This window comes from Megascapheus bottae, chromosome 30, assembly GCF_031878675.1.
Source record: "Megascapheus bottae isolate mThoBot1 chromosome 30, mThoBot2.hap1, whole genome shotgun sequence".
Lineage (NCBI taxonomy): Eukaryota > Metazoa > Chordata > Mammalia > Rodentia > Geomyidae > Megascapheus > Megascapheus bottae.
Genome location: NC_143538.1, coordinates 2234657 through 2256566, shown reverse-complemented (window position 1 = coordinate 2256566; position 21910 = coordinate 2234657). Strand labels below are relative to the sequence as shown.

The 21910-nt window shown below is 56.4% G+C and overlaps 2 protein-coding genes across 4 annotated transcripts; both read right to left on the bottom strand.

The window, feature by feature from the left end:
- Positions 1-936: 936 nt before the first annotated feature.
- Edc3 (enhancer of mRNA decapping 3) lies at positions 937-11353 on the bottom strand. Of its 3 annotated transcripts, none has more exons than XM_090321556.1 (6): positions 11284-11353; positions 8703-8911; positions 7549-7865; positions 4836-5171; positions 2358-2511; positions 937-1905 (listed from the first exon to the last, which is right to left on the bottom strand). In XM_090321556.1, exons 2-6 carry the CDS (start codon positions 8873-8875, stop codon positions 1032-1034), a joined length of 1854 nt encoding a protein of 617 aa, XP_090177682.1. In that variant the 5' UTR covers positions 8876-8911; positions 11284-11353; the 3' UTR covers positions 937-1031. The 3 variants fall into 3 exon arrangements, with proteins under 3 accessions (XP_090177682.1, XP_090177684.1, XP_090177685.1); XM_090321558.1 differs by having other exon boundaries at positions 11231-11286; XM_090321559.1 differs by lacking the exon at positions 11284-11353 and adding an exon at positions 11226-11273.
- Positions 11354-12453: 1100 nt separating this feature from the next.
- LOC150044111 (cytochrome P450 1A1-like) lies at positions 12454-17090 on the bottom strand. The gene is made up of 7 exons (XM_090321793.1): positions 17002-17090; positions 14893-15756; positions 14434-14560; positions 14249-14338; positions 14029-14152; positions 13850-13936; positions 12454-13432 (listed from the first exon to the last, which is right to left on the bottom strand). Exons 2-7 carry the CDS (start codon positions 15727-15729, stop codon positions 13123-13125), a joined length of 1575 nt encoding a protein of 524 aa, XP_090177919.1. The 5' UTR covers positions 15730-15756; positions 17002-17090; the 3' UTR covers positions 12454-13122.
- Between the last annotated feature and the right edge of the window lie 4820 nt (positions 17091-21910).

The window sequence follows — 21910 nt, the reverse complement described above, 5'->3', positions numbered from 1 at the left end:
GCACCAGCTCCACTCACCCTGTGGAGAGCAAAGTGGGAACCAGGGGCAGGGCCAGCAAGGCAGAATCTGCCTCCCCACACCAAGAGTCTGGGCACTGGCCCTCTGAGGCACACATATATACCATGGGGCCCAGTCACAGCTTTATTGGGGTACTAGTGTCCCCCCCCAAGAGCTGCACAAGTGCAGGGCTTGACCACCTGACCTGGACCCCAGACCCCAGGGGGCCATCTGCAGGCAGGGGAAATGTGGGCACAAATGCCAGCAGCCCTGGAGACAGCTCCCCGCCAGCAGGAGCAGGTTCCAGCTCTGGCGGCCTTCCCTGAGCCTGCAGCCTTCCCTGCTACCCACAGCAGCAAAGAAGGGGTGCAGAGAGATGGGGCCTTGCCTCACTGGCTTCCTGTAAGACTCCTGGTGCCAGGGCTGCCCTAGGCCCACACCTTGGCGAGCCCACCTGCCCTTCGTAGGAACAGCATGAGGGCACCCGAGTCCTGAATAAGGCTTCAAACACAAGCCCCAGATCCTTCGCAAGGCCCGGCCAGAGCTTGTGGTGTGGCTGAGCCGGGGCCCTTGGCTTCCCCAACCCCACGGGAAAGCTCAGCAGAGCCAGCCTCCTTTTGGCATCTGCGTGAGGACGGGTGAAATCCTGGTGAAGGAACCGGAGCAGCCTGGGGGGCGCGCACGGCTGGAGGGGCCAAAAGCCACCAGCTTCCCCTAGGGTCTCCCCAATACTGCTGTAAGCGCTGCACCCCGAGGGTCTGGGCCCAGCCCAGCGGAAATTGCAGGCGAACACACCACGCCCCCTGACTTGGTGAATGAACACGCAGAAAAGGACACCCAGTCCCCCAGAGCTGAGGAGGGTGGGAGGGCGGCGGGGCCAGGGTGGCACCCTCTGGGAGCCAGTCAGGTGCCCATAGTTCAAGGAGGGGCTGGCAGAGCCACGGCCGAGTAGCCCAGGGCTGTAAACCTGAAACCGTCGAGCTGCCTGTTCTGTAAACAAAGTCCTGTGGGCGCAGGACGTAGTGGCACAGGCCCTAGGCAGAGTGCAGCGGGATGACGAACTTGCAGCCGAAGGGTGAGTGGTAGCTGATGCCCGCCTCCTGGAACACCTGCTGCGGGATGCCAATGTCGCACAGGTAGACGCGGCCGGCGCGCTCGCCCAGGGGCAGCGGCAGCCCCAGCGCCAGCGACCACTTGGCGTCGATGCCCTGCTCCAGCTCGTGCACCGGCGGGTCGATGCTCAGCACCGGCGCCCGGTTCTGGTTGGCCCAGGCCACCGCGGCCTTGTACCAGGGCTGGTCCCGCAGGAAGGCGTTCTCGGGGCAGTCCAGGCAGTTGATGACCAGGTCCACGGGGCTGGTAGGCAGATCTGGGGATGCAAAGAAAGCGTGGCAAAGTGGCCAGAGCAGAGCGTTCCCGGGCACACGGGTCAAGACCAGCCTCCAGTGACTCCCGTGGGCCTCCCAGCTTCTCCAGCCCAGACCTGAACCCCACAAACCCCGTGAGCAGCCTGTCTCCTGTCCCCGCCAGTGCAGGCGCCACAGAAAGCGGCATCTGACTCCAAAGGCATGGGGAAGGTGAGGCTCCGGGAGGCGAGGCCAGGGAGGCAAGCCCATCTGCTCGTCACCACCAGGGGCGCCACCGACCCCCAAACTAACCAGGAAGCATGGGCTCCAGCCGCCGTGCTCACCTTTGAGGCTGGACACCTGCTGACCTTGGGTCTTGCTGAAGAGGGACAGCTCGTTGGTGATGGGCTCCAGCATCTTGACGAAGTTGGGCAGGAAGAGGATGACCTGCACGTCGTGGTTGGCGAGGTGGCGCCCGCAGCTGATGCCCTGAGCGCCCTTCACATGCGGCCCACACAGCACAGCCACCGCCGGCCTCTGGTGCACATTCTTAGGATTCAACCTTGACCGGGGGGCGGAGGGAGTGACTGACCTGACCCTGGAGGGTCCCGCCTGTAACCCCAGCTACTCAGGAGGCTGAGATCTGAGGGTGAAGGGTCAAAGCCAGCCTGGGCAGAAAAGTCCATGAGACTTCTTTTGTGTGGGTCCTGGGGTTTGAACTCTGGGCCTTTTGCTCCAAGCCAATGGTCTACCACTTGAGCCATAGCACCGCTTCCGCTCTGAGTCTCAGCGTTTCTTGCCACAGCTGGCTTTGAACAATCATCAGACCTGAGCCTCCTAGCGAGCCAGGATGACAGCGCCTGCTCCACGATTATCTCCCGTAAACCAACGAAAAGCCAGCAGCAGAGCTATGGCTCAAGTGGTAGAACACCAGCCTGAGGCGGGGCCACCCAGGGCCACTTCAGGATTCCCACCTGATCCCTGCCCCACGAGGGGGGGCTGAGCCCGGCTCACCTGTTGGGGCCCCCGAGGAGGGTGAGCGCCATCTGGCTGGCACACACCCCCGTCATCTCCAGCCTCCGCTCCAGCGTCAGCCCGTGCTTCTCGGCCACCGACAGCAGCTTCTTGTGCAGCTCGTACGAGACGCTGGGCACCACCAGGCCCGAGTCTGGGGGCAAGAGCAGGCGTGAGCGTGCAGCAGCCCCACGGATCATGCCATGCCACGGAGCTGTGAACACCAGGACCCCAACGCCGTCCCCTGAACACGTGCAGCAGCCCCGCTCCTGTCCCCACACCACAGATCATCACGCATGCCTCTCCAGGCCTCATCTCATCTGTGGCCAGACTGCAGGCAGAGCCGCTGGCACCGGCTGGCAGAATCATGACATGCGCACCAGTGACCACGCAGGCTGACGGGCGGGAGCCACAATGGTCGCCGTGATGGTTTTGGGCAGTGGCCGTGAGTGGCTGGGGGACAGGGCTCCCCATACTATGGAACTCCCACAGCAGCAGCTGGACTTCCTCAGCCGACGCTGTGACCTGCCACGGCCATCAACAGCCGGAGCCATCCCACGTTCCTGGCCCGCACACTCAGCCTGCGCACGCCCGCGCAACCACGCTGGGCCTCCAGCATGCACAATCTCGGTGCCGGCACTGGGCTTGGAGTCAGGGGCTTTGCCAGGCTCAGCCTGCTTGCTCTGCTCTACCTGCTTGCTCTACCCGCTGAACCATGCCTCCAGTCCAACTTTTCGCTGGCTAACTGGAAATGGAGTCTCACTTTCCTGCAGTGCTCGAGGCTGAATTCATAGCTTGGAACATAGTAGCCCCGCACTCCACTGCGCCAGCCTGCACCAACACCCACGCCTCAGCCCCCTCCACATCTCAGTGTCAGTGTCGTATGGACACACTGCCTTTGGAATTTTCTAAATAATGTGCAAAAATTCTTCTCTGCAGCCTCCCCATTCTCTACAGCAAGTGTCAAGGGCACAGCATTCACATACACTGAGTACGCTGTACTCACGCACTGGGGACACACACACAGTGCAGAATGCACACACACATCTGTGACAAGGCTGGATCCTGGCGCTAGCTCAATTCGGGACGTACGGGGCAGGGGCGTTGGGTTGATGGTAGACCCCTGCAGCCTATGACCACGCCAACAGCCGCCCTGTCCAAGGACCTGAGGCTTTCCAGAGATCCATTTCACCCTGCACTAAGGCAACCATGTGGCAGCGGCCACACAGAGCCACCTCCGCCGGCCACTTCCAGAGGAGGAGACCCGACCACAGCACACCCAGCTCCGCCGGGCTGCACCCACAGCAGCCAAGAAAGCCTTGCCTGCTCCGGCCTCGGGGCCTCATGACAAAAAGGGAAAAATGACATTTGAGCCACAATGCCACGTCCAGCTTTTTGTACATGGAGTTAAGAACCTCATGGATTTTCCTACCCGGGCTGGCTTTGAACCACAATCCTCAACTCTCACCTCCTGAGGAGCTGGGGTTCTGTCTTCTGTTGTAACCGCCCGAGGCTGGGGAGAAACACACGCCACGCACGAGAGCAGTCCCTCGCCAGCATGGACTTCCAGCAATGCAGAAGGGGGCTTGGTCTCTCCACAGCAGGAACCACGTGGCCCAAGACTGTGGGGCCTCCCGGCCCTGCCTGAGGAGGTGTCACAGGCCACACCCGGGGGCCAAGGACCAAGACCGGCATGTGTTGTCACTGTGGTGCTGGCAGCCATTACAGGAAAGGAGTCCCATGAGCAAAGAACTTCTACCAGGAGCCAGACACGGCTCACGCCTGTGGTCCCGACTACTCAGAAGCCCGAGAGCAAGAGGATCACACTGCAGGTTCACCGCAGGTTCACGCGGTCAGAAGTGCGCGAGACCTGAGCTCAGTGGACACAGTCGTGTATGCCGTCATCCCGGCTGAAAAAGCCAAGTAGAAATAGGAGGACGGCAGTCCAGGCTGAGCTGAGCACCGGGGCTGCCATGGGTCACTCCAGCTACTCAGGTGACTGACACCTGAGGATCACGGTTTGAAGCCAGCCCAGGCAGGAAAATCCAGGAAACTCTATCTCCAACGAATTATCAAAAAGCCAGGAGGGGAGGTGTGGCTCAAGTGGCAGGGCACTGGCCTGGACACAAAAAAGCTCAGGGAGAGCGCGCAGCCCGAGCTCTGGCCTAAGGTGGACACACGCTGAGTGCAGACCTCCATAACTACCAACACACTGCCTTGTGGCCTGGTGACTCTTAACAGCCAAACACCTGGCCACCGGGCGAGGTCTCCAGGAGACCAGGACGAGGGTGGGGGCAGCTGAGTGAGCCTCAGTTTGTCATCGTCTGCAACCAGAAAAAAAACCTGCACCAGAACCGATCCCATGACCGGACCTGAGGAGTCCATGCTCCCCACACACCCGACCCGCGAGTCCGTCCGTCCGTCCGAGCCCCAGGACTGGCATGAGGTAAGCCCACACAGCCCCCAGCCGAGTCTCACCGGTGCAGAACTCCTTGCTCCCGTTGTGCGGCACGGTGATGCGGCGGTAGACGATGGGCTCGGCTTCCAGGATGTTCTCGTCGTGCCGGTAGCGGGCGGGCCTCTCACTGGGGGCACCCCGGGAACGGGCGCCCCCACGCCTCTCGTGCGTGTCGATCTCCTCGAACACGGCTGCTTTGTCGAAGAGCGCCAGGTTCCCCTCGAAGTCAAAGTCCGTGTCGGGGATCTCGTCGATGTCGTCCCCGAAGCACTCGTCGTCCTTGCTCTTCATCTGGCCGTTCTTCAGGCCACTTTTCTTTGGTGTGGCCTGGCTCGGGTGCCGGCTACTGGACGACCCTGGAGGACGACAGGGAGGGTCAGTCCTGACACAAGTGGAAAACCAGGACCTTCGGCCACCATCGTGGAAAGGGAAGCACTTCTAAAACCTGCACAGGCGCGTGCACACACATATACACACACGCTGGAGCCCTGGGTGGGCTCCGGGCACAACACAGAGCCAGCACGCCGCCACAGGTGGGGCTGGCCACCTTCCTGTGCCACCTCCTGGCAGCCTCTGGTACAGAGGCCTTCGCTAGGACCCCTGTAACAGCCCATTGTGCAAACTTCACGTGCTCAATCACTGGATTTTGCCACACGCAGGAGACCTCTGTCCTGCACTCTGCACACAACTGGGCACACTGCACACAGGCCCCATGCAGCCGGGCCCAACCCCAGGCCTCTGGAAGGCGCCTGTGCACATGGCACTTGCCCGGGAAACAAGAGAAGCACATCCAGAGCAACCAAGTCAGGAAGGCCAGGCAACCAGGCAGAACACAACGTGACGTCAGATGGGGAAGCCCAAAGCTGGACGTACTGACACTGCCCCGTCCGCCACGAAGGCCAAGGTGCCCACCACTCCATGTCTCCATGCAACCCAACAAGGCTGTGCGCAGAACCCGCTACACCAGCACACTCCGCCTGCCGCCGCCGCACCTCTCATGTGCAGCCCCAGTCAGCGACTCCAGGCACAGGTCTCCGTCACGGGGCCTCAGAGCGGCCACCTCTCAGCTGCCACAGCACCACCATTACCTCTGACTGGAATTTCACAAACCTGCTTTGCCCTCGTGCAGTGATCTCGGTTCTTTTCTGGCTCTGGGGTGGCACCGACAGGGATGGCCACTCCTCCAGTCCTCTTCTGCACTGGCTATTTTGAAACAGGGTCCATGCCCGGACTACAATTCTCCTTCCGGTTAGAGCTGGGTGGCAGGGCATGCACCGCCATGCCCAGCTTCCTCCATGGCAAGAGACTCAAGACCAGCTGGGCTGGCCTGACACTGTGATCCTCCCAATCTCAGCCTCCCGAGTAGCTGGGCATCTGTAACCGTACCTGGCCACGGTCCCACTGGCTTTTCTTTTTTTTGGGGGGTGTCAATACTTTACTTTTTCACCCAAGGCTAGCACTCCACCACTTGAGCCCCAGTTCACAGACTTTGCTGCCTGGGCTGGCTTTGAAGCGTGATCCTCAGATGTCCTGAGCAGCTAGGATTACAATTCAAAGTCACCAGTCTCTGGCAGGTGGTATTGGGTTTTGAACTTTGAATGCTTTACCATTTGAGCCACGCCCAGCTAGCAGTGGCTTTTTCCCTTCCCACTGGTTTTTCAGGAGCTGCCATCAGCTCTGGGGGAAATTCAGTTACCTCTCCGTGTATTTACAATGCATTCTCAGCACTGTCACCTCCTCCATCACTCCCCCTGCTCCCTTCAACTGACTGACAATTTTTTTTTTTTTTTTTTGCCAGTCGTGGGCTTGGGCTCAGGGCTTGAGCACTGTCCTTGGGCTTTCTCAAGGCTAGAGCTCTACCACTTGAGCCACTTCTGGCTTTTTGCTATGTATGTGGGGTACGGAGGAATTGAACCCGGGTCTTCGTGCATGCTAGGCAAGCACTCTACCACTAGGCCAAACTCCCGGCCCCCTGACAATTTTTCAAAGCTCCATCCTATGCATTTAAGGAGCACAGAAGTCAGTCTGTCCTGCTTCCTGATGAGCATGCAAGCGAATCCACCACCAAGCCCGGCGGGTCCTGGCAGACCCCCATGGTCCATGACAGCACACAGCACTCGGCATGCATTGTGACAGAGGCGTGCCACCTTGCGGGCTATGGAGAAGGAAACACAGGACATGGAATGCAAGCCCACGCCTCCCCAGGTGCTTGCTCTCTGGAGGACAGGGGTCAGGGAACAGCGCAAGAGGCTCGAGCACCGCGGGTTAGGTTTAAACAATAAGTCAATTAACCCAAGATCACTGATGTGTCCTGAGCAAGGGGAGAGGCCGGGCATGCCACACACCTCCACAGCCCGACATCCTGAGGCTGGGCCCTGCAGTGACAGACCCACGCTATCCTGTACTTGTTTTTTTGTTTTTTTTGCCAGTCCTGGGCTTGAGCTCAGGGCCTGAGCACTGTGCTTGGACTTTCTCAAGGCTAGAGCTCTACCACTGGAGCCTCAGCACCACTTCCGGCCTTTTCTGAGTAGCCTCCTGGTGGTTTCAGAGATGAGTCATGGACTTTCCTACCTGGCTGGCTTCAAACTGCAATCCCCAGATCTCAGCCTCCTGAGGAACGAGGATTAACAGGCGTGAGCCACTGGCCCGGCTTGTTGTGACCTTTGTAACTGGCGTACTAGTGGGGAAGGATGGCACAGCCTGAAACATGAGCTGAAGCAGGGAGAGGCTCACATGAGTTGTGCCGGCGGCGGAAGCTCTTGGCCTGGCTCAGGGACTCCACGTGCCGGTCCACGTAGCTCCGGGAGCACTGCTGCTGCGGGGAGACGGTCACATCCTGGCTCCTGGCATCTGTCCTCTTGGGGATACTTTGGGGGGCACTGCTGGAAGAGGCTGGCTTCTTCACCAACTTGCCTGCGCCATTCTGGCTGTTACCCACTTGGTATCCAACACCAGAGAGACCGGATTCTGTCGGATGAAGGTCCCCAAAATGCTGGTTGTCTCCAGGACCTGGTATCTCCAAAATTTTTAATTCTGTAATGTCACCTGCCCTAAAATACACAAAAGAATCCAAGCCTCAAAATAGTGGTAGAGAAACTGTGTCCAATGGCAAATGACCACCCCTTAGCAGACAGCATTTCAGCGACACCAGATGCAAAACCAGGAAAGGCAGCAGAGCACGAAGACACCAACATTCAATTCTCAGCATGGATTTCTTTTTCGAGTCTGCTGTTCATTACAGTCACTGTACCCCTTTCAGATGGCCAGTCCTGGGCTTGAGCTCAGGGCATGAGCACTATCCTTAGGCTTTCGCAAGGCTAGACCCCTACTACTTAAGCCACAGCATCACTTCCGGCTTTTTTCTATATATGCGGTACCGAGGAATCAAACCCAGGTCTCTGCGTGCTAGGTGAGCACTCTACCACTAGGCCAAACTCCTGCCCTCGCTTCTGTTTTTTTGTTTTGTTTTGTTTTGACTCAAAGTGGCTCTGTGGTTCAAGTGGTGCAATGCTAGCCTTGAGCAAAAGCAGCTCAGGGACAGTGCCCAGACCCTAAGGTCACGCCCCAGGACTGACAGGGAGGGAGGGAAGGGCGGGCAAAACCTAGATCAAAGAACACAAATCGGAACACAAAGGTCCTGCTGGAATTAAGTAACATAAGGATGTGTGCCAGTCAGAGAGGAGTGTGAGGACATCAAGTCAAGTGTGAGGACATCCCGGCTCCTCAACAGAAAGGGGTTGACCGGCGGATTTAATGTCCGTGCCAGCTGTCTGCAGAGGACAGCAGCCGGGCTCCCACTCCTGCACCTCTGGAGCTCACCCAGACAAACCAGCCCCACCACACAGCCCGGGCGCCCCGCTGGGTGGGGGGACTCCGTGGGGACTCACCTGAAGGTGACCTCTGGTACCAGACACTTCACTCCGTTGTGGAAAGGCCTGGTGAGGGAAATGGTCTGGCTGACCTGATCTACCGCCGACACTCTGCCCTGATAGACACCCAAGCTGTCCCCACAGTTGATGGACACGATACTGCCCAGCCAGTCGGTAGCCATGGTTCCCATGAAGCCGCAGTGAGGACAGGAAACCACTCTCGACACCTTGGGGAGCAGACACATCCCTGATTAAATTAACATATACTACATCCGGTTCTAGACCAACTCCTGCACATCATTGGTTAGGAAGCATAAAAACCATAAAAATTCTTCAGCAAAAATATGCGTGTTAATATTACTTCACATGGCCAAAGATCATTAAAGTCCATGCACTAAATATTGACCAGAGAGCACTTCACTACTGAGACTATAACCTACATGTATTTCAAGAAACCTGTTATCAAAATGCTTTCAAAGAGCCGGTGGCTGGCTATATCCTAGCTACTCAAAAGACTGAAATCTAAGGATCACAGTTTGAAGCCAGCTGAGCAGATAAAACTACAAGACTCAGCTGCCGGGCACTGGGGGTCCCATCTGTTATCGTAGGTACTTAGGAGACTGAGATCTGAGGATCACATTTTGAAGCCAGTTCAGAAGGGAGGTCCAAGAGACTCATCTCCAATTAACCACCAAAACATTGGCAGTGGAGCTGTGGGTCAAGTAGCAGAGCATTAGCCTTGAGCAACAAAACTCAGTGACAGGGGCTGGGAACGTAGCCTGGTGGTAGAGTGCTTGACTAGCATACATGAAGACCCAGGTTTGATTCCTCAGTACCACATACATAGAAAGAACCAAAGTGGTGCTGTGGCTTAAGTGGTAGAGCTCTAGTCTCAACTGAGAAAGCCCAAGGACAATACTCAGGCCCCGAGTTCAAGACCCAGGACTGGTTTAAAAAAAAAACAAAAAACAAAAAGCTCAGGAACAGCACTCTAGTCCTGAGTTCAAGCCCCAAGACCAGCACCAAAAATAGACAGGGCCAGGAGTTTGTCCTAGTGGTAGTGTACTTGCCTAGCATCCATGAAGACCCAGGTTCAATTCCTTGGTTCTACATACATAGAAAAAAGCTAGAAGTGGTGCTGAGCTTCATGTGGTAGAGCTCTAGCCTTGAGAAAGCCCAAGGACAGTGCTCAGGCTCTGAGCTCAAGCCCCAAGACTGGCCAAAAAAAAAGTATGCTAAGAGCCAGAAATGTGGCCTAGTGGTAGAATGCTCATCTAGCATGCACAAAGCCATGGATTTGATTCCTTGATACCACATAAACAGAAAAAGTTCAGGGATAGCACCAAACTCAAGCTCCAGGTTCACTGCTAAGAAAGAAAAGCAGAAAATATCAGAGGGCTTCAACTGCAGACATGATCTATTGCCTACAAACCAAGGTGTGTGAGCCATCAATGCCTGGCTGTGTGTATGTATGCAGTCCAGGACCTAGTGCTCCACCACTTGAGCCACAACTCTAGTTTTTCATTTCTTCTCTCTCTCTCTCTCTGCCAGGACTAGGGCTTGAGCCCAGGAACTCAGGGCCTGAGCACTGTTCTTGGGCTTTCTCAAGGCTTAGTGCTGTACCACTTGAGCCACAGCACCACTTGGGGTTTTCTTCTATGTATGTGGCACCAAGGAATTGAACCTGGGTGCTAGGCAAACTCTTACCACTAGGCCAAACTCCTGGCCTCTTTTTCTTTTTTTCTGCCAGTCCTGGGGCTTGAACTCAGGTTCTGGGCACAGTCCCTGAACTTCTTTTGCTCAAGGCTAGCACTCTACCACTTGAGCCACAGCGCCCCTTCTGGCTTTTACTGAATGTGGTACTGAGGAATTGAACTCCAGGATTTGTACATGCTAGGCAAGCATTCTACCACTAGGCCACCACTCCCAGCCCCAGTTCCTGCATCTGCAGTAAGTACTCATCAATCGCAGACTTGTTAAGCATGAATTAAAGGAGGGTCCCGGGATCCTACAGCTGCGCCCAGGCAGGTCATTTATCAGCCAGCCCCCCCCCCCGCACACCCCACTGCACCCCTCTCGTCTACCCCAGGCACGCACATGCGGCTGGCACTACGCATCACTGAGAGCTCACGCCTGGAACCCTGGCTACTCGGGAGGCTGAGATCCTGGGGGGGAGATGGGATGACAACCGGGACGGGAAAACCCGACGGACTCTAGCGAGAAAAGGGAGGGGGCGGAGGAAAGGGCTGGAAATGGAGCTGTGGCCCAAGTGGCGGGGCGCCAGCTTCGAACGAAAGAAAAAACACCAAGCAAGGGAACCATGCCGAGTTCAAGCCCTGCTACGCGGGGAAACTGAGGCACGGAGCGGCGTCACTGGCCCGGGCCCCGCCCCCTGCGCCCCGAGGCCCCAGCTCCACGCAGGCCCACCGGGCCCGGAACCCCCGGGCGGCTGCCCGCGAGCCCGCGGGCGCCCGGAAGCCCGGCCCGCGAGGGCCCCCGACGCCGGCTCGGCGCCGCAGGCCGAGGGTCCCCCCGGCGCACCTCACCCTGCCGACCCCGCCGCGCGAAAACACCCAGCGAGGGGGCTCTCCGCACCTACCCCACGGACGCCGCCGCCGGAAACGCCCCCGCGCCCCACGCCGCCGCACTCGCCGTCTGAGGTCACTTCCGCCGCGAAGCCGGGGGCGGGGCGCGCGGCCAGCGGCGGCGTGGGGGCGGGGCTACTGTGGAGGGGCGGGGCTGCCGTGGGGGCGGGGCCCGAGGCGAGCGGGGCGGGGCGGGGGCGGGGCTTTCTGCCGGGGCGGGGCGGTCGGGTGGAGGTGGGCGGGGCGCGCAGGACGTTGGAGAGGCGGGCGAGGGCCGGAAGCCCACCGGGACCGCGGGCGTCTCCGGGTCCAGCCCTGGCCCCGTGGAGTCTGCGCAGTGGGTCCCGTTCCCCAAAGCCTCCCCTCCTGCAAATCCGGTGGCTCAGGCCTTGATCCCAGCGACTCCGGAGGCTGAGGTTTGAGGAACACAGTTCAAAGCCAGCCCCGGGGCGGGAAAGTCCACGAGGCTCTTTATTTCCAAGGAACCAGCAAAAAGCCAGACGTGGAGCCGTGGTCCAGGTGGTGGAGCGCCAGGCCTCGACCCAAACAAACAGCCCCTCGGGGACAGCGCCCGGGCCCAGAGAGCCGCGCTCGGTCCGTACCCTTGTCAGCTCTCTGTGCTTCGCCTCAGATCACGTCTCACCTGTCTGTGCCAGTGTCCCCAGCCCGAAGCGCAGCAGAGCAGAGGTTCCCTCCGGAGCTGGGCAGGGGAGGCCGGGCTCAGCCCTGCCCTGATCCTTGCTGAGAGCGGTGACCGGGAGGCACTGACCCCAGGGCCGGGGCGTACAGATCTGAGGCTGATCGGACGGCAGCGAGGTGACGCGCCTGTCCTCTGAAGCCCCTGCCAGCCCTTCCTCCTTTTCTTTCCTGTTCTTTTGGCCAGTCGGGGCCTGAGCGCTGTCCTTGGACTTCCTCAAGGCTGGAGCCATTTCCGGCTCGGTATGTGGCACTGAGGACTCGAACCCGGGTCTCCGTGCACGCTAGGCAGGCTCTCTACCACTAGGCCACACTCCCGGCCCCAGGACCTCACCTCTTGATTGACACCTCTAAGCCCCACCCAAGAAAGGACCCACACAAGCCATGACTTCATTTAAAACTCAAATATTCCAGTTTTCGTACAGTTTCCAAAGTGTTTTTATTCAACTCATGTAAATGTTTCCTGAACATGTCTTTTCTTTTTTTCTTTCCTTTTTCTTTTTATTTAATCAGTCCTGGGGCTTACACTCCGAGCCTATATACTGTCCTTGAGTGTTCTCAATACTAGAGCTCTACCACTTGAGCCACAGTGCCACATCTGGCTTTTTCTGCGTAGGTGGTATCAGGGAATCAAACCCAGGGCTTCATGCATGCCAGGCAACCACTCTACCACTAGGCCACACTCCTATCCCCTTTTCTTTTCTTTTTTTCTTTTTTCTTTGTCAGTCCTAGAACTTGAACTCAGGGCTTGGATTCGGTCCTGGAGCTTTCTCAAAGCTAATGCCCTATCTTTGGAGCCACAGCACCACTTCTAGCTTTTTCTGTGAATGTGGCACAGAGGAATCAAACCCCGGGCTTTGTGTGTGCTAGACAAGCACTCTACCACTAGGCCATGCTCCTGGCCCCATAAAGACATTTTATATGAACTACTGCTTCATTCTGGCCTTGGACCTAGGACCCTGGTCCTCACACCTTCCTAAGCAGGAACCAGGGACCTTACAAAGGCAGGGCTTGGGTGGGTGGGGGGTGGTCGGGGAATGTCTGCTCTGTTCACTCTGTGTTCAGTTTGCAGAGGGGTATGTGTCAGGATCAGGCTGAAATTAAACGAATCTGAACCCGTCTCCTGGACAGCCCAGCCCAGCTAGGTGGACGAGAGTCTAAGCGTCGGGGCTCCCAGGCCCTGAAGAGCGCAGCTGTATTTGGAAATGCTCGAACCGAGGGTGCTTCATGGTCAGCCCGTAGATAGGGGTCATGTCCACCTTCTTGCCAGGTGACACGCTGAACTCCACCTGTTGGAGCAGGATGGCCAGGAAGAGGAAGACCTCCAGGCGGCCGACGACCTCCCCAAGGCACCTTCGTTTGCCCAGGCCGAAGAGCATGACCTTGTCACCAAGGACCTTGTCCACAGTGCCCTGGGGGGTAAGGAACCGCTCCGGCCTGAACTCAGATGGGTCACCCCACAGCTTCCTGCAACCAGAGGGAGGCAGGGGGAAATAGCAGCTCTGAGACCCCAGAACCTCGAGGGAACACACCAGCCGCTTGGTGGTTGTACCAGCTATCCAGAAGGCCGAGATCTGAGCATCAAGGTTCAAAGCCAGCCCAGGGCAGTGGGGGAAGCAACAGGAGTGTGGCCTAGTTGTAGAGTGCTTGTCTAGCATATACAAAGACCCGGGTTCTATTCCTCAGTACCATGTACATAGAAAAAAAAAAAAGCTGGAGGTGGTGCTGTGGCTCAAGTGGTTGAGCTCTAGCCTTGAGAAAGCCCAAAGACTATGCTCAGCCCTGAGTTCAAGTCCCAGAACCAGCACCCCTAAAAAAAAAAAAATTAGGTTGCTCCCTTTCCCTTGAAGGACAGGGAAGAAGATCTGGAAGTTTCCAACTTACTGGTCGTGGTTGACCTGCCATTGATTTACAAAGACGCATCGGCCCTTGGGGATATAAAAGCCATTCAGACTTGTGTGCTTGGTGGTGCTAGGGAGAAAGGAAGCTGGGTTAGGTGCTTGGGTTACAGCGAGCCCCACCATCCCCCACTCATGACAGCACGGGAGTACAGGAGGCCTTACCTGTGTGGGATGGTGAAGGGGACAAAGGAGCTGTGTCTGAACACCTCCAGGATGCAGGCCTCCAGGTAGGGCAGCTGGGGTCTGTCAGAGAGCCGGGGAAGCCTCTCCCTGCCCACCACGGCGTCTGTAGATCACACAGGCCCACACAGAGGGCTAAGGGGTGGCCCTGCTTTGGTGGGCGTTCCCCTGCCTGGGGTGCTGTATGCAAGCCACCACTTACCCAGCTCCTTCTGGATCTTTCTCTGCACTCCTGGGTTCGTCACCAAGTACGTGAGGCACCAGGAGATGGCAGTTGTGACGGTGTCAAATCCTAAGCCAGGAGAGGGGAAAAAAATTAATTAAAAGGGAGATATGACGTGTGCGCCAAGGTCAGACACAGGAAGAGCACGCAGGGAAGGCACAAACCTGCCCCAAAGAGGTCCAAAATGATCGGCATGATTTTCTCATCTGCCAGCTCAATATTGGCATTTTCATCCAGCTTCCTGTCCTGACAGTGCTGGATGAGGCTGTCTGTGATGTCCCGGATGTAGCCCTGGTTTTTTTGGGGGGGAGGGGGAAGTCACACTCACTGGGCGCCTGTCAGGAGGCTGAGATCTGAGGATCACAGTTCAAAGCCAGCTCAGGCAGGAAAGTCCATGAGCCTCTATCTCTAATACACCACCAGAAAACCAGAAGTGGCACTGTGGCTCAATGTGATAGGGCACCAGCCTTGAGCTGAAGAACTCAGGGACAGCGCCCAGACCCTGAGTTCAAACCCCAGGACTGACTACCTCCCCCCCCCCCAAAAAAAAAGGCTGTCACTCCGCTGCTGACTTCAAGCTTGTCTCTGGGACCCTGGCTCTCCCGGGGACCGCCAGTCTCTACCTTCTGGAAAGTTCTGTAGTGTTCCTGGTACATTGTTTGCATAAAGTGCTGGAACTTCCTGTTCAGCTCCTTGAAGACACGCAGGGCCGGGTTGGGCAGGTAACGGAGGATAGGGATGAAGTCGGCGAGGTTTCCAGACGCCGTCACCTCCCCAAATTCATTTGTCACGTTCACCAGACTTAGCAGCATCTCATTGTCATGGTCATAGCGTCGGCCAAAGCACATGGCGCAAATGACATTGGCCACCGACACCACCACGTACCTGAAGGCGTCAAAGTGCCCGGCTTCCACCATCAGCTCCTGGAACTTGTCGATGAGGAACTTGGCCTCCTGGCTCACGTGCTCTTCCAGGTAGCAGGAAGACCCTGACGTGGGGTGGGCGGCCATGGAGAAGCTCTTCAGGGCGTGCTGAGCCAGGCGCCGCCGGGCGGCCCACTCGGGGCCACAGTCCGGGTTGAAGGTCAGGCTTTGACCGTCATTGATGAGGGTAAAGCTGTACAGGTCGGGTCGGCCCTTGAAATCGTCGCCTTGCTTCACCAGGGCCTGGCGGATGGTGTCCAGGCCGCTCAGCACCACCACGGGCGTGGAGCCCAGGCGAATCTCCAGGACGTCGCCATACTGCTGGCTCAGCCTGGCCAGTGACAGGTGGGGATTCTTCCCCAGGGACAGCACGTGCCCGATCAGGGGCCACCCCCAGGGCCCCGGGGGACTCTTCAGGCCTTTGGGGACCTGGGATCTGGAAATCTTGACCAGCCAGAAGATCAAGCAGAAGATAGTGGCTGCCAGAAGCAGCCCAGAGGCTGAGGTGGGGACCAGGGAACCGCACGCAGAAAGCATGGTCGTGGAGATTGCTGGTGCTGGCTGCTGAGAAATAGCAAGAAGAAAACGTCAGTCGATGACTTGTAGACTGGGCAGGGGGTGCTAAAGTGCCAGCCTGCTATTCAAAGAAACCTTCCAGCCCGGCGGGGCGTGGTGGCTCACGCCTGTCAACTCAGGAGGCTGCAATCTGAGGATCGAAGTTTGAAGCCAGCCCGGGCAGGAAAATCTGTGAGACTCTTAATCTCCAATGAACTGCTACCCAAAAAAGCTGGGAGCAGAGCTGCAGCTCAAGTGGCAGAGCACCAGCCTTGAGCAAAAGGAACTCAGGGACAGAATCCAGGTCCTGAGTTCAAGCTACAGGACTTTCCTTCTCCCCACCATAACTCTACCCCCCCCCAAAAAAGAACTCCAGTCTAGGCTTTGTGTTCAGCTCAATTTCTTTTTTCTCTTTCTTTCTTCCTTTCACCAATCCTGGGGCTTGAACTCAGGGCCTTGGCACTGTCCTTGAGATTTCTCAAGTGTTCTACCAGTTGAACCACTACTTCTGGCTTTTTCTGTGTATATGGTACCAAGGAATCGAACCCAGGGCTTTGTGCATGCTAGGCAAAGAGCAGCTTTTAGATACAAAGAATACAGCTCGACCAGGAGTATGGCCTAGTGGTAGAGCGCTTGCCTAGCATGCTTGAAGCCCTGGGTTCCATTTCTTGGTACCACATACACAGTAAAAGCTGGAAGTGGTGCTGTGGCTCAAGTGGTAGAGAATTCTAACCTTGAGAAACCTCAAGGACAGTGCTCAGGCCCTGAGATCAAGTCCCAGGACTGGAAAAAAGGAAAAAAAAAAGGAAGGAGAGAGAGAGAGGAAGAATACAGCTAGTAAGAACCTGGCCCATCCTCCAGCTACCTTGAGCACTCAGGGCTATCCCTCCCCCATCAGCCTGAGGGAGAGGATGTACCCCCTTCCCTGTCTTCTATGATAGGGAGCGCTGAGTGTCTAAGGGTTGGAGCTGGGGCCTGCACCCCAAGACTGGCTGTGGGGCTTCTATAAGTAGAGCTATATGTAATGTTGGGCACATTCTGTTCTTCCTCTGGCCTCAGTTTCCCCATTGGGCTCTGTCTGCTAAAGAGGCTCCCAGGCTTTTTCTCTTTTCTTTCTCTTTCTTCTTCTTTAAGAGTTGCTAGTTCAGTGAGTAGGCTACCCTAAGGAAGCATAAAGGTACCCAGAAATTCCAGGGACTAGAAAGGGAGGAGCACAGGAAAGCCCCCCCCCCACCCCGCCGCTGCCACACTCACCAATGGCTATGAGGAGGCGCTGAGCTGTGGGCACCCGTCTCTGGTGCCAGGGGTACCCCCAGCGATGGCCAAGGAAAATCCTGAGGAACTGTCACCTTCAGAGGGAGCTGGGAGAAGCCACCTTTATACAGGCCTCCCATGCGGCCACACCCCCTTCCCTAGAGCGAGGGGAGGGAAAGGGAAGGGGGCGGCCTGGGAGGGGGGGATGCCTGCTTCTCCAGGAAGCCTTGTAAAGGGGGGAGGGCTGGGGACACTGAGAAGCCCCCCACTTGAGAGAGAAGCCCCCAAGGCAGCCAGGAGAGAGGGTATTAGGGTTCCACCCAGGGCACAGAGGACCCCCATTTTATACCAGGAGAAAGGGCCTGGTGCCCCATCCCAGAACACAGGGACCCCCAGAAGAAAGAGTATGGAGCCCACCCCAGAGCACAGAGACCCCCATTTTTGTGCCCACCAGAACGCCATGAGTGTCTGAAGCCCCCCACTTTCCACTACAAGGCAGTGGGTTCCTACTTGCCCGTGATGACCTCCTGACCCCCCCACCCTGCCACCCCACCCCCACCCCATCCTCCTTGCGTGCTAAGCCCAGCCACCCTGGTCCCAGGGTCAGAGCTAGTACCGCCTGGCCCCTGTGTCCCAGGTCAAGAAGTGGGGGGGGCGGCTGCAGCCCAGGGAACCCTCTGGCACACACATACCCCCAATTTTCTCAGGGCCGACTGCCCGTGTTCTGGCAGATGGGCTAGAGATACCAGGCCTGGCTGGTATCTCACACACCTGTCATCTCAGCCACCCAGGAGCCTGAGCTCTGAGGACTGAGGTTCAAACCCAGCCTGGACAAGAAAATGTGAGACTCATCTCCAGTGAACCAGCAAAAAGCCTCAAGTGGAGCTGCGGCTCAAGTAGTAAAGCTCCAGCCTCGATTACAAAAACCCAAGAACCGCACTGAGCTCGAGTCCTAGGGGGGTCTGCACCCCCCCCAACAAAGCAGGCACGTGTGGGCAGCTGCAGTGGGGCGGGGGCGGGGGAGCCCTTGGAGAGAGGTGGGTGGGGGGTGTTGGGGAGCCAGCATGCGTGCAGCCAGCCTCCATCCTGGCAGGGGCAGAGGTCAGTGCCCCTCCCTGCCCTGCCTGGCCTGGGGCGCGGTGCCTAGGGTTGCGTGAGAACCAGCCTGGAATCCCGCGCCAACCCAGACGCCCAGCACAGCCCAGGACAGTGGGTCGGGCTCAGTCACGCGAGGGGGGCAGGGAGGGGGGAGGGGAGAGGGGGAAGGGGAGTGGAGAGAAGGGGGGCGGGGGAGCTCTTAAAGAGCCAGGCTCCCCAGGCCTAGGGTGGGGTGGAGGCAGGATGGTGGGACTGATTTGGTTTGCGTGCCAGTTCACTTCCTGTGCCCACAGTTTGGACCCATGCCTGTGGCTGGACATGCATTGACCTGGCCTGGCTGCCCTGGCCAGCTGTCCCCTGGCTGGCTCTGCCCTGGTCCTGCTGAGGTCTGGAAAGAAAAGGTGAATTTGTTCAACCCAGTTGAACCCTCACCATCTGCCCACTCCTCTCCTCCCAGAAAACAACACTTGGCAAGGCCATAGGTCCCCGTGGGCTCACCCAGAAAAGAACTCCGCCCCCGCCAGGCAAGCCAGGGCATCGTGCTGCTTAAGGATCTCTTAACTAGGAGGAAGATATTAGTTAATTAAACCAGTGCCACTCCTCAGCCAGAGAGACTGCATGGTCCGAAAGGAAATGCGAACCCCTCGCCCTCACCCCCATGACAAGTAACAAATGAAAGCAGAGCCTCTTGGGACAGGCGGCTCACGCCTGGAACCCTAGCTACTCAGAACACTGAGATCTGAGGATTTTGGTTCAAAGCCAACCTGGCCAGCAAAAAGCTAAAAGTGGAGGTGTGTCTCAAGTGGTAGAACATCAGCCTTAAACAAAAAAAAGCTAAACAAAAAGGCTATGCTGGCTACTGGTGGCTCACGCCTGTCATCCTAGCTACTCAGGAGGCTGAGATCTGAGGATAGAGGTTCAAAGCCAGGCCAGGTAGGAGTCTTATCTCCAATAAACCATCAGAAAATGGGAAGTGAGCCGGGAGTTTGGCCTAGTGGTTAAAGTGCTTGCCCAGCATGCACGAAGACCCGGGTTCGATTCCTCGGTACCACATACATAGAAAAAAGCCAGAAGTGGTGCTGAGGCTCAAGTGGTAGAGCTCTAGCCTTGAGAAAGTCCAAGGACAGTGCTCAGGCCCTGAGCTCAAGCCCAGGACTGGCAAAAAAAAATAAAAATAAAATAAAAATGGGAAGTGGTGCTGTGGCTCAAGTGGTAGAGCTCTAGCCTTGAGGTAAAGAAACTCAGGGACAATCCAGGCCCTGAGTTTAAGCTCCAAGATCTACATATACACACACAGACACACATCTACACATAAGAATGAAAGGCCCTGAGTTCAAGTTTTAGCACACATACACATATGCATATATGCGCATGTGTACACACACACACACACACACACACACACACACACGGAGCAGAAATCAAGCATCTTGCTTCCAGGGAAAGGCTCTCGTCTATGGTCTGCTGTCCACAGCAGAAAGCAAGCACAAGGGCTGAGAACATGGCTTAGTGGTAGAGTGCTTGCTTACTTAACATTCATGAAGCCCTGGGCTCCATTCCTCAGTACCACATATACAGAAAAGACCAGAAGTGGTGTTGTGTTTGGCTCATGTGGGAGAGTGCTAGCCTCAAGCAAAAGAAGCTCAGGGACTGTGCCCAGTCCCTGAGTTCAACCCCCAGAACTGGCCAAAAAAAAGAAAGCACAAAGAGGATACACAAGGGCTTGGGCCTCCATCTCCCAGCCTCTAGGACTGGAGGCAAGTACACTGAGAGGTACATTAATCACCAACTACATCTAGGGTGATGGCCACAAAGACAGGACCGGTTGAGGGGCTCACTGATCTCAGAGCAGAGAAGGAAGCTGACAGGCTGCGTGAGGTCTGAGGACCTTGGCCTGGAGTTGAACAGTCAATCCTGGGTCAAAGTTTGCAAGCCTTTGCGTGAGAAACTTGTTGGCTAGGATTCCTCAGTGATCAATACCACGAGCTCAGGGACGCAGGATGCAGGACAGAAGAGGAGAGAGGACTTCTTAGCTGAGCACTGGCAGCTCTCACGTCTAGCTATTCAGGAGGCTGAGATCTGAGGATTCCAGTTCAAAGCCAGACTGAGCAGGAAAGTCTGTGACATGCATCTCTCCACACAAAGCAAGTGTGGCTCAAGTGGTAGAGTGCTAGACTTGAGCACAAAAGCTCAGGTACAGGGCTGGAAGTGGGTAGAGTAGTGCTTGCCTAACATGCATGCAGCCCTGGGTTCGATTTCTGGGGACCATAGACACAGAAAAAGCTGGAAGTGGTGCTGTGGCTCAAGTGGTAAAACAATAGCCTTGAGAAAGGCTCAGGCCCTGAATTCAAGCCCCAAGACCTACACACAGGCGCACGCGCGCGCACACACACACACACACACACACGCACACACACACACACACACACACACGTATACACATTTTATTTTTTACTTGGATTATACTCCAATCCCAATCCCCCAATCTCCACCAATGAAAGAGCTAGGATTTGGGGCCTCAGCTGTCACACCCTTTTATCTTTTTTAATGCATTTTTATTTTTCAATAGAACCCAGTGGCCTGTTACATGAAACGTCGTCCCTAAATAACAGCAGTAATCGCCTAAGAACAAAAATATACTCCCACAAGAAACATAATATTGTTCACGCTTCAAGGATGTCATTTAATCTCCCGTCTATGTTCAAGTCCTCCCCTTACCTACCCAGATAGCTTTTCTACATTAAAAAGATTGTTTCCTTGTTGTTAAATCTAGGATCCAATCACATGTACATAATTGCATTTGCCCTTTTATTGGGGGGTCGGAGGTTTCTAAAGTTTGAACTCAGGGTCCTAGGCTCTTGCTTGACTTTTTTCCTATTCCGGATTGGCATTCTGTCACTAGAGCCACACCTCTACTTCCAGCTTTTTGTTGATTAATGGAAAATAAGAGTCTCCCAGACTTTTGTGTCCAGTCTGGCACTGAACCTCAATATTCAGATTTCAGCCTCCTGAGTTGACAAATGTAAGCCACTCATGATCAACTCAGAGCACTGGTTATTTATTTATTTATTCATTTATTTATTTATTTTTGGTTGTGGAGCTTGAACTGAGTTTCTCTGAGCCTCTTTGTGCTCCAGGATATCACTCTGCCCCTTTGAGCCACAGTTCCACTTTATTTATTTATTTTGCCAGTCCTGGGGCTTGCACTCGGGGCCTGGGCACTGTCCTTGAGCTTTCTCAAAACTACCACTCTGCCCCTTGAGCCACAGCACCACTTCCAGCTTTTTCTGCATCTGTGCTACTGAGGAATCGAACCCAGGGCTTCATGCATGCTAGGGAGGCACTCTACCACTAGGCCACACCCCTGGGCCTCCAGTGGGCTAGAGTTCTACCACTTGAGCCTCAGCACCACTCTGGCTTTTTTCTATGTATGTGGTACCGAGGAATGGAACCCGGGTCTTCGTGCATGCTAGGTGAGCACTCTACCACGAGGCCACACTCCCGGCCCCTAGAGCACCAGTCTTGAGTGAAAAAAATCCAAGCAAGAGAGCAAGTGCTGAATTGAAGACTGTGTATCATCATGCGTGTGTGTGCGCGTGCGCACACACACACACACGCACACACACACATCTGGATCAGGCCAAGGACCTAACTTATACCCTCAGCACGCTGTCCTGTCCCCTAGTCTGGTCCCTGAGAAACTGGACGTTCAACCTCAGGGGTCCACAGAACTTCTGGATCTCATCCCACAAGTTGGAGCCACCGGTTGGTAGAGCTGAGGGATGGCCCAAAGCCAAGGATTGAACCTTTC

Excerpts from the sequence above, each read along its gene's own strand:
- Edc3 (XM_090321556.1), bottom strand. The coding sequence starts at position 8,875 with ATGGGAACCATGGCTACCGACTGGCTGGGCAGTATCGTGTCCATCAAC. Across the intron at positions 7,866-8,702 it reads GTACCAGAGGTCACCTTCAG|GGCAGGTGACATTACAGAAT; the intron begins GTGAGTCCCCAC and ends TGTGTATTTTAG. Across the intron at positions 2,512-4,835 it reads GAGCAAGGAGTTCTGCACCG|ACTCGGGCCTGGTGGTGCCC; the intron begins GTGAGACTCGGC and ends TCTTGCCCCCAG.
- LOC150044111 (XM_090321793.1), bottom strand. The coding sequence starts at position 15,729 with ATGCTTTCTGCGTGCGGTTCCCTGGTCCCCACCTCAGCCTCTGGGCTG. Across the intron at positions 13,937-14,028 it reads CCCTTCACCATCCCACACAG|CACCACCAAGCACACAAGTC; the intron begins GTAAGGCCTCCT and ends CTTTCTCCCTAG. Across the intron at positions 13,433-13,849 it reads TGGCAGGTCAACCACGACCA|GAAGCTGTGGGGTGACCCAT; the intron begins GTAAGTTGGAAA and ends CTCTGGTTGCAG.